Genomic DNA, 12,148 nt, shown 5'->3' on the forward strand with positions numbered 1-12,148 from the left:
AGAAGATCGGCAAATGGGTACCACATGAGTTGAACGAGAGGCAGATGGAGAAGCGCAAAAATACATGTAAAATTTTGCTCGAACGATACAAAAGAAAGTCGTTTTTGCATCGTATCGTTACTGGGGATAAAAAGTGGATTTATTTTGAGAATCCCAAACGCAAAAAATCATAGGTAGACCCAGGCGCACCATCCACATCGACCGCAAGATCGAATCGCTTGGGCAGGAAGACGATGCTCTGTGTTTGGTGGGACCAGAAGAGTGTGGTCTATTATGAGCTGTTAAAGCCTGGTGAAACGGTTAATACCAAACGCTACCAACAACAATTGATCGATTTGAACCGTTCGCTGCTTGAAAAACGACCAGAATACCAAAAGAGGCAACACAAGATCATTTTTCTCCATGACAATGCTCCATCACATACGGCAAAACCGGTTCGCGACACGTTGGAAGCATTCAGCTGGGAAGTTCTACCCCATGCGGCTTACTTACCAGACTTGGCCCCTTCCGATTACCACTTGTTTGCATCGATGGGTCACGCACTTGCTGAGCAGCGCTTTAGTTCGTACGAAAATGTGAAAAAATGGCTCGATGAATGGTTCGCGGCAAAAGGAGAAGATTTTTACTGGCGTGGTATCCATAAATTGCCCGAAAGATGGGAAAAATGTGTAACTAGCAATGAAGCATACTTTGAATAAACCTCTTTTTATCATTCTTCCGAATTTAACGTGTTTTTTTTTTGAAAAAAATACACATTTCATACTTGTACACCTAGTATATGACAATGTTTTATCATATAACAATATTTTATTATATGACAATGTTTTATTATATGACAATGTTGTATACAATGTTTTCATACGAAAGTAATGTACTAAAATATATATTTTATTGTAAGCAATGCAAAATATGTGTCTATATTCGTGTTTGCGTTAAAAGTCTGACACTTCCCTAATTACTCCTGATTAATAGTATAAAAACGAAACATATGTAAAACAAATGTATCATATTCGAAAAACATTAGTTACATGCCCTAAGGTAAGAAAAAAAAACATCGCACAAGGATAACTTCGTCGCCGGGTTTCGAACGCTCGCTTCCGTCTCAAGGATTTTCGATGTGGAAGCCTCAGTCTGCTTGGTCACGCCGCCTTGCTGAAAAACAGTCGTATTTTTAGTCATATCCGTGGTACAGTCACGCAACCCAAATTTTATATTGTAATTTCTCACACACAAAGGCCTATTGGCATAAATCTCAATTAGGATGTTGATGCTTAACATCGCAGTTAGCGAACGTGCTATGTCTCGTTCAGAAATCGATTTAGAAGGTTGTGGCATCTCCTTGTTAGTGAAAAGATGCCGCAGCAACGTGGACAGGTTTTCGTCGCATTTAGGTCCAAGTCTTAGGTACGGCCGGGAATGCCACCGGGGTCTAGGGCTTCTCGCGTAACCCTGAGCCGCTTCCCGACTATTGCCAGCTCCGAACCTGAGACCTCAAGCTCCTCCCTCCAATGGACGCCCCCTTTGGAGATCGTCTGTTCCCCTTAGAGAATAGAGTGTCGACCACCCCCTCGAGAACTGGGGGCTCCATAGACTCCGTTATAAGGGGCACCCGTTGTCACAGTTTACTAACGACCATTTTCTTAGCGGATTTAATAGAGGCGCCCCCATAGGTCCTGATCCAGGCTGGAGATAAACTCAGCTCAAGCCTTAGTCTTAGCCTCCGCTATGGCGGCCTTGAGGAGTCTGCGCGCATCGCGGTACTCCTCAAACTCTCTCGTGGCATTCCCGTCTCGCTGGTGACCTCTTAAAAGGGCTTGCCTACTGCGGACCGTTCGTCGCCCAAGTTCAGCGACTTCGCGGTTCCACCAGCAGGCGCATCTGCGGGGCAAAAGGGACCGTAGCGACGCACGATGCCGGTGATTCTCTCGGTCTCGCTGTGGAGATTGAGATCCCGCTCCTGCGGCATCCCCGGATCTTGGTGGAGATGCTACGTGGCCGCCATGAGCGTGCCACTTATCCGCGTCCAGTTTCACTATCGCCGGTTGGACACGTTCCCGGCAGTAAGGGGAGTCAGAGACCACCTCATGTAGAGGTGGTTCGACAAAATCTCCGACTCCCAGTCCACTGCCGAGTCCTCTATCATGTCTGCGGCTCCCGAAGAGGCCTGTGTCTAGTCTATGACGGAAGAGCTTCCCGAGAGGCGGTGAAATGTGGCCTCCGATCTCCTGTTCATCAATAGGAGGCCGGTGATCGCCATCAATTCTTCTAGAGTCTGTCCCGGGGATTCGGCCGCCGGAGACTCTTGTCTCACATGGGGCTGTGAGCGTTAAAGTCTCCAGCGACCACGACGGGTCGGGAGCCGCACGAGCGGACAAACATCCCGATCCCCTCGAATACGAGCAGGGGCCAGTTTCCGTCTCTAGGGGGGAGGGGGATATAAACCTCCACAACGGAAATGGGCTCCCACTCTACTGCTACGAAACACTTCCTCTTCCCCATCTTCTTACAGGGAGCGGAAGTGTTTGTTTGCCTCCAATGGATGGCCGCCGAGCCGCTATGGCCCATTTCGGGTTGTTTCGCGGCGCTCAGTATGGCTCGGCAAATCACATCTACATCTAGGCTGCGCTGCGCCTGACGGCCCCGACCCAAATTGGTCTGGAGGATCCTGAGGGGAAGGGGGACGTTACGCCGTTCCGGCCCTTTCCAGGGGGCCGCCCTCCACCTTATTCTCGCAGCCAAACTGAGGGAGAGACGATTTTACATCCACCGTTGTTCCCGGCTGCGGAGAGAGTCTCCACTGCTGCCTTCTAGCGGGAGTCTCAGAAGAGGTGGCTGCTGTTAGAACGACGGACTCCACCACCATGAGATCCCTTATTACCGTCCCAATCATGGGGGTGGTCTCCTTCCCCCCTACCGGTCTTCTTCTTGTACTCCCTCTGGGAGAGGGGAAGCTGGGTCACTGGTTCGGTCAAGCCTCCCTCGCTTGCCGCCCTCTTAGAGGCGACGGACGGAGTCTTCCTTTTGGGGAGACACCTCTTTGTCGAGGTTGGAGACTTGGGCCCCTGCCCGCCGGCGTTACCCTGAGCGGGCGCAGCTCTCCCACCTTTATTCTTCCTCTTCTTTTTCCCCCTTCCTTTATTCTTCGAGAAAAAGGGTTTGCACGCTTGGCCGCACTGCCTATCGGCCGGGTGGCCTGCACCGGCGCATACTACGCAGTACGATACATTCCGCGGCACAATGACTAGAATGACCATCTGTGACACAGCCTGCTACGGTCGAGTGTGCTACTGTAGCGGCGCGTCACATGCCAGAGCTCAAGGTACCGGTAGCATCTAAACGGGCGGGCCGCCAGCAGGTCTATCCAGATGCGGGTCTAGCCAATCTAGACCCGCCCCGCCACCGCAACCTTGATCGCTGCAGCGAACGGACACCGCGCCGTCACCATGTGTAGATCGCGGGAGGCCCTTGGAGGAAGCCAATTTTGACATCCTCCGTCTTGCATCCTCCTCCTTCGTGGCAGCTAACACCTCCGCGATCTCAATAGGGGAGAGGGAGCTTTCAAATTCGCGAAGTGGAGGCCCGCCGACTTGGCGTGTCTCCTTATCGCGTACTCTTCTCCCCTCTCGGCAGCCAGGTCGGCCATGCAGGCTAATTAGTCGACCCTTAGAACCGATTCTGCCCCCGGTACCTCTATTATCATCGTTACGGTCAGGCCCGTATGGATCTTGACCGAGGCGATATTCAGGTCTGTCTAGGTAGATCTTTTTCTTGGTCTTCCTTATAAAGTCCGCGGCCTTTTTGTCGAGGTAGATGACGGCTATGATCGCGGATTTTAGGATCTTTGGTCCTTGCCAGGGGCCTTGGGTGGATTATCATTGGCCTTTGGCGTGAGTGCCAGCTTAACGGCCGGAACTCTGGCCTTTTTTTCGGGATGGCCTTCTGGTCGCCTAAAACAGCGATTTTTGGATCGCCCTTGACAGGAGGCGCGGGTCTCCCAACAGAATGCCCGGGCTGTACCTTTCTTCCCTTCCCACCGTCGCGTGTCGACCATGATCTGGTATCATTGCTCGGTCCCACCCCCATCCGCCGACCTCGGCCGGACGAGAGGGGGAGTCGGGCGCTCCCGGGCTGCCCTGCGACTCGGGACCATAACACGGTCTCTCCCTCCTCCTCCCACCCAGGCGGGACGGTAGGGAGCCAGCCGGTTCCGTTTCCCCGCGCCTTCTTTTTCGCCCCCTCAAATTCGGGTACGTAGTCCACCAGGGGGAGGGGGGGGGAGAGCGGAGCCAAGGGGCGTTTTCTAGCCTCCTTCTTCCTTCTTGCTCCGGTCAATTCAGCCGGCGCAGTCGGGGAAATGGGGGTGCGGGAGAGGCAGGGAAAGGCGAAAGGAGCTTGCTTTCCGGGGCTTTCGGCCAGTCGGTCGCTAATGCCGGGCGTCAACTAGGCGGAGTATCTCGGCCGTAAGCCGATGATATTTCGTCTCTTGTCCGAGGGAAAAGCTCCTGGGAGTGGTGTCCAAGGATTTTGGACACCCCTCTCAGGGTGGTCGCGTCGCCAATGACTCCTCCGCGCGGAGTACCACCGCCCTGACATCCTCCTCAGATGAAAAGAGGATTCTCCTGACGGGTAGTGGGGGTTTCGCGGAAGATTTCGAGAGCTTCCTCTTACCTGTGGACGAGAGGGGGGATAATGGTCTGTCTCCTCTCCTGTGCGGCGTGCCCTTGAGGGCAGCCATATAGGTGCGGGGCGAGGGAGGAGCGACTGACGGGCAAAGTATCAGTGCCCGCCTGACCCTGTCTAGATCTTCGAGGAGAAGATTCCAATTTCTCCTGAATTATTTGCTTAATTATCATCTTGATTTTATTTTTGCAAATTACTCTATCTCTTATTTCTACTGCTCTGATCAATTAGTCTATTTTCATATCTACATTTGCCGACGTATTTGCTGCTGATCCTACAGACTCTGTTCATCCTGTTAATCCCAGTTTGTTTCTGCCCGTTTTGCCACCAACGCATTCTCCGCGCGCAGGGTCGATATCTCCTCCCTCAGCCCACACAACTTCTCTGCGAAAGATGAAGGCTCTCCTTCGGCCGACCTGAGCCTGACCGCGAAAGCTGTGATTGCCAGCTGAATATTATTCACGGCTTGGTTTAAGGCGCCGATGAACGTCTCCGATAAGGCTTTGGACCGTTGGTCGACCAACTTAATGGTCCCCAAACGCCGACGTCCGCCGCCAACTCAGCGACAGGCGTCGAACGGAACGCCTCAGGGATCATGTCGGACACAGCATATCGAGGATTTCTGTCTTTGGCCGCCTCGAGAATGCCGCGACTTATCGTTGTCGCGACCTTGTATATTTTTCTTCTTTAAAATAACAATAATCGATTGGATTATCAAATGTTTCAAGCCATGCTGATAAATAACCGCTTTTGTATCAGCTATATCAATAAATTTTGAAATCTTGGAGGAGATAGTTTTCATTGTGTGTTAAAGATTGCAATTTTACTATATTATTACGTAAATGTAAATTTATATCGCAATTATTTATAATAACACTATCAGAAAAGCTTTGAACAAAATTTTTCCAGATTCTGAAACCAAAAATATCTAAAGGCTATATAAAAGCGGTTGATTTTTTGGTATTATTGAAATATTTACTTGTTTGTTTTTTAATATAAGTTCTTCCAATTTGTTCAAACAATGTTCCGTAAATCGAGTAGTAGTAGACTTTTCTCTCCAGTGTTTCGTAAATATATTTCTTAGAACTATCTTTTGAAGTGTTGAATTGTTAATTGTTAATTTCCCTGATTTTGAAGTCGCAATGTAAATATTAACTAGTCTAAAGAGAGTTTGCTCTACTTATAGTCAAAATACATCAGTACATTCTTTTAATACCATTGGGTTGTCGGAAAAATGACGCATTTTTGTAACAGATAACGCTAGTTCATTTTTGGAAGTACTAGAGTCATTTGCATCTATGTTGTTGCTATGTCATTTGACAGCTGACAGTTCTAGCTTCATTCTAAACAAAAAAAATTGAGTGATTTGGTTGAGTTTTGGAGATTTTATAGTAAGTTGAAGATGGAAGACTAAACTATGCATTTTCGCCATATATTACTGTTTTACTTCCGTAAAGGGAAGAACGCGCGTCAAGCTTGTGAAAAGTTGCGTAAAGTTTACGGTAACAATGCTGTACAAGAACGTCAGTGCCAATGATGGTTCACAAAATTCTGTGCTGGTGATTTTGATCTCAAAGACGCTCTTCGGTCAGGGAAGTCTATCGAGGTTGATGACAAAATAAAGGCATTGATCGAGTCAAATCCACGTTACACGACACGAGAGATTGCAGAAACATTGAATCCATTATTCAAGCGTTCACGACCACCTGAAGAAGCTAGGATACGTAAGCAAGCTCGATATTTGAGTTCCTCATGAACTCAAAGAAGTTCATTTGACGGCGCGTATAAACATCTGCGATATGCTCATTAAACGTAAGGAAAACGATTCTTTTTTGAAGCGACTGATAACTGGTGATAAGAAGTGGATTGTTTACAACAATGTGGTGCACAAACGGTCTTGGTCCCGACGTGATGATTTGCCTTAAACGACATCGAAAGCAAACATTCATCAGAGAAAGGTTATATTTTCAGTGTGGTGGAATTTTAAAGGTATCGTGTTTTTTGAGCTCCTACCAAGGAACCAAATAATCAATTCGAATGTGTGCTATCGGCAATTGGACAGTTTGAACGAGTCCATCATCCAGAAACGTCCAGAGCTCGTTAATCGTGAAGGACTTGTGTTCCATCACGACAACGCGAGACCACATACAAGTTTGATCACCCGCCAAAAATTATTGGAGCTTGGATGGGATGTGTTGCTACACCCACCATACTCGCCTGACCTTGCGCCGTCAGACTTCCACTTGTTTCGTTCTCTTCAAAACTCCTTGCGTGGTATAACGTTCAATTCAGGCGAGGCTGTAAATCAGCACCTTGTTCAATTTTTCGTTGATAAAGACAAATCCTTCTATGAACGAGGAATTATGAAGCTCACTGAAAGATGGCAAAAGGTTATCGAACAAAACGGGCAATATATCATTGATTGATCTTTGTTCTTTATATAAATAAATAACCTTTGAAAAACATAGAAAAAATACGTCATGACTATTCCAACAACCTAATATATACAAAAAAAACGAAAAAAAATATCCATCTGCAGATCCAAAAGTTCCAGACATTCAGGACAGCGAGTCGCTGAAGGGGACACTTTGTGTGTTTTCCTTTGATGTCTATCCGTCGCAATGTCCATCCGTAGAAAGCTGTTAGAGTTTAAATGGGACGTTCTTCCTCATATTCTTCCGATCTTTCCCCATCTGACTATTATCTGTTCTTCTTTGAAAAATTTTTTTCGGGACAAGAAATTCGAATCTTTGGAAGTATTCAAAAAGTACCTCGATAAATTCTTCGCTAGCAAAAAGCTTCATTTTAGAGCAAAAGTATCACGCAGCTTCCTCAAAGATGGGCCAAGATCGTTGAACAAAACGTTCGTTGAACGTACATATTTATTCAATAAAGTTCCTCTTTGTGTAAAATATTGTATAATGCTCTGTATAATGGAAATTTGAAACTTTCCGAACAACCTAATATTTAAATTCTATTGAAATAAACCCAGATCTCTCTCTCTAAAAAACTGATGCACATATGAACCTATTTCGTCTCACAAGGAAACACCGCAAACCTCCATCTGCTGTAAATTGACATAAGTTATAAATTAAAAAATACCTTTTTTTATTGGAAAAAAATTTTTTATACGTTTTCTTATTTATGTTTATGTCAATTTATGTTTATGTCAATTTACAGTACGTAATTTACCATTAAACTTTTATTCGAAAAATTTTTTTCTATCTCCTTTAATTTAAGAATAATATACGAAAAAGGTGGAGTCGTCCTTTTTATTTTGAGAGTGTAAATCATAAATTTAAATAGAGATAAGGCACAAATGGAATATACCGTTATTTATGTATTGATTTATTCTACATACTCACAAAAGTGTATCAAAATCAAAGAGTTCGGATTCGTGGTGTTCCTTTGTCAGAAGAAATGATAAATTGTTGGTACAATATGGATCCTTCATTTTTTTCTCTTTTGGTCCCATCTCTTTTGCAATTTTGCTGTTCCCGCTGTGAGTGTCGCCTGCCGCTTAACCTTCTTTTTTCTTGTTCTCTGTTTTTATTTTCCTTCTTTGTACATAATTCCAAAAAAAGAGAATAAATTTATTTTCTAATGGAGAAGTTTAGTAACATTTTATCTTTGAACAACCTATCACTCTTGCCCTGACTTTACAATTTATTAGCTTTTAATTTCAAGAAAAAAATAAATTAGGACATATTTTCTTGATTATAGATCATAGATTGAGTTTTATATTCAATTGAAATATGTTAAAATTTTTACAAATGTTGTGTCTTCTTAAGAGGATGTCAACGTGAGCTTGTTTCATCGACATTTTTTATTTATAGTATATTTGTTTATACATAATTAGCATCTTTTTTCCATGAGCTACTAAATAATACTTACCACAAATGTCTTTTTGATGTGGGCTAGTAATTAATAATAATAGTACTAGAGACATCTTGCACGACGTGAGCTGATTCTTGCAATAGTAAGTAGTGTCAGAAAAATATGCTCTGGCATATTATAAATTATTTATAAATTTATAAACTATTTATAAGCTTATTAGAAGTAGAGGCATTCATCCAGATATTTGTTCTTTTAATTATATTGAAAGCCAGAGATATCTTGTATGACTGGTTTTTGTAATAATAGGTAGCGTTAGAGAAACACGCTCTAACATATGAAATACTTATAAGCTTATTGAAAGCAGAGTTAATTATTCAAACATGAGATCTATTTATTTTTAAGTCAAATATAGCAATATTGACCGTTATAATATATAAGATTGATCGTTATAGTACGAACGATGCATATATGCATCTGATAATCAATGCTATTATGTGCGAATAATGCCTAAAAGCATTCAACGTTTGAGTCGAAAGTATTGTGTGCATGCCAATCGTTTCGTTTTCAAGCGCTCCGCAGTCTAAAGATAAAAATTTTTTTACTTTTTTTACTTTTACAGATTGCACTAAAATGATATACCATATCAATATAGTTATCGACAAACATTGCCGACATTTTTTATTGGTCTGTAGATAAAAACGCATGTCAGAATTGGGAAGTCACTTCGACATCCCCTTAATGATGATTTTAATTCTTTTTATTACACGTCATGTAATTACAATATAATACAAAATTAAGTTACAATTTTATCGAGAAAACAAAAGTAATTATATAATTATTATTGTTTCTTTACAGTCTAAGCTTTATATTCTTACAAAATTATATGTTAAACTTTAAATCTAATACCATCTGTAAGAGACATAATTGCATGTTCTTGAGTAATTGCTGCAAGTTCTTTAAGCCATTCGTCTAATATAACAGCACATAGAACAACATTTTGCACTGGACTCACTTCATTCGGTGATTCCCATGAAGTTTTGGTATACCTATTAGAGAAGAAAAGAATGTATAATTATGCAGTGTGAGAAAAGCATCTTCAATAATTTTAATCTTGACATATGTTATCAAGTTTATCTTTCCGAATAAGCTTCAAAGGGATATTTGTTGTTTATTAAAAAGTAATGAATAAAAGTCTCATAAATAGTATATAATATTCCAATATTACGTGTATATTTATCTCTTACATAGCATACATGTTTTTATTATTTATTATTTATTACTTCAGTAAAATAATAATTCAATTTTACTTCAGTAAAATTAAGTTACTTCATATTCAGTTATTTAAGTTTTGTAAAAGCTAATAAAAGCTAAACAAAAGAAAAAAAAGACGCCGAGTACGTCTTTACAAAAGAAAAAAAGACACCGAGTATAAAAAAAATACCAAAAGAAAAAGTACCAAATAAAAAATACCAAAACAAAAACTACATTACAAAAGTACATGTTAACTTAAAAAAAGTGCAGATGTTTTAAATTAATTATATTAAAAAAAGAAGTGAAATCAATAAAATTAACCAAGTACGTATATGTATGTATTTATTACACAAATAATTGTGTGATAAATATCAATTATACAAAAAATACTAAAACAAAAAGTATCAAAAAAAAGACAAAACAAAAAGTACATGTTAACTTAAACAAAGTGCAGATGTTTTAAATATTCAAAAAAGAAGTGAGATCAATATAATTAACCAAGTACGTATATGTAAGTTATTACACAGGTAATTGTGTGATAAATATCAATATTGTAATGTTTAGGTATTTTGAATAAGAAACTTTTTTCTTAATCAGTTATGTTTTATGTCAGTGTCTCATGTCAATTTGTTGTTTTCTATATCTATAATTGGGACATATCTCTAGTAGCACATATTGGATTCACATACGTTTTCTAAACTTATGTACCATTTCATAACTGTTTGTAAAATGTTTCCCACACGTTTCTAAATTGTATTTGCTAATTGACAGGTTTTCATGTAGTATATTGTAATTCATATTTTATTAATAATAATAATTAAATGTTGAAATATCAAAGTATCAAATTGAGAGAGAAAAACTTTACATCGGGGATCAAAAACTCGGCGTGCCCCAATCAATACATAATTCTTCAATATAAATGTTTATAATGTTAGTAATAATTTTATGTACCTTATACATTGTGGAATTATGTACATTATTGAAATATATTCACTATGGAGAAATCTATATTGATGTTTCGTGAATTCAAGATTATGTGTCGCCGTATAAAGGAATGACTTTTCTATATGAATATATTTTGTTGTGTGTGTGTGTGTATATGTGTGTGCGCGCGTGTGTGTGTATATGTGTATGTATATATTGTATGAATATATATTTTTTTCTGTATGAATATATTTGTTTCATAAATTGAAACATTAGTGAAAATATATATTTGCTTGTTGTTAGTAGAATCAATGTTAATCGTTTGTGGATTCAAAATTATGTATTGCCATATATAAAATTGAATTTTTTCTATGTGTGAATATGATAACTACTGTATGTATATTTGTCGATATATAAATTAAATCTTATATTTCTTTTACATCAGTGAATTAACGTTTTTTTCTATGTATGCTACTCCTCTCACTCCGAATTATATATAAATTGTGTATGTGTATTTCAATACGAGGGCTGCTCCGTAGTGTAAGTTTGTAGTAAGTTTTGCGACTTGGCAACACTGGCGTTGCTAGGTAAAATCTAACCTTACCATCAAAAAGTTTGACAGTTTGGAAGATTTTTTTACTTGAAACGTTTTGTCGTACGGAGGCTACTTGTATTGTTTACAGTGACTTGAAAATTGTGTCTCAGCGAAAAAATGGAATTAACACGAGAACACTTTCGTGCGATGATTTTTTACGACTTTCGACGTGGATTATCGAGACAAGAGTGCATCGATCAACTTGCTTCCACTTTTGGCAATGAAGCACCACACAAGGCCACTATTTGTCGCTGATTTAATGAATTCAATCGTGGTCGTAGTTCGCTCACCGACGAACCTCGCGAAGATCGTCCAAAATCAGCTGCTGTGCCAGAAAACATTGATGCTGTGCGTGAATTGATAATGCAAGATCGACATGTGACATACCGTGAGATTCAGGCATCCCTGGGTGTTGGTATGAATTGCATACAAACGTATATTGTATGAACATTTGGCCATAAAAAAATTTGTTTACGTTGGATCCCGCATAATTTGACAATTGCTCAAAAAAAGGATCGTGTAAATTGGTGCAAAAAAATGCTGAAGAAATTCGATCGAGGTGTGTCAAATGCCGTATATAACCTCTACACAGGTGACGAGTCATGGATCTATGAGCCGGAAACTAAACAGCAGTCGACTGTGTGGGTCTTTCAAAGTGAACCTAACCCAACAAAAGTTGTTCGCGCTCAAAGCACTTCGAAACAAATGGTCGTCTGTATTTTTGGAAAAACTGGTCATGTGGCAACAGTACTCTTAGAGAAACGGTCAACAGTACCCTTAGAACAGTCAATTCTGAGTGGTACACAACCATTTGTTTGCCAGAAGTCTTCGGCCAAATAAGGAAAAACAACTCAAGACGAC

General features: G+C 41.0%; 1 protein-coding gene across 7 annotated transcripts in view; it reads right to left on the reverse strand.

Moving 5' to 3' along the window:
* Positions 1-9,220: 9,220 nt before the first annotated feature.
* The window catches only part of LOC116851761 (UPF0518 protein AAEL005291-like), a 141,459-nt gene continuing 138,531 nt past the window's right edge, over positions 9,221-12,148 (reverse strand). For 5 of the 7 annotated variants that reach the window (XM_032831531.1, XM_032831525.1, XM_032831529.1 and 2 more), the window contains one exon: positions 9,221-9,563. In XM_032831531.1, coding sequence (XP_032687422.1) covers positions 9,404-9,563 — 160 coding nt within the window. In that variant the 3' untranslated portion in view covers positions 9,221-9,403. The remainder of the gene's footprint in view (positions 9,564-12,148) is intronic. The other 2 variants (XM_032831524.1, XM_032831526.1) reach the window with 1 other exon arrangement.

The sequence above is a fragment of the Odontomachus brunneus genome, unplaced genomic scaffold (genome assembly GCF_010583005.1).
Source record: "Odontomachus brunneus isolate Ranch 3 - 2012 unplaced genomic scaffold, Obru_v1 Obru_scaffold_189, whole genome shotgun sequence".
Classification (NCBI taxonomy): Eukaryota; Metazoa; Arthropoda; class Insecta; order Hymenoptera; family Formicidae; genus Odontomachus; species Odontomachus brunneus.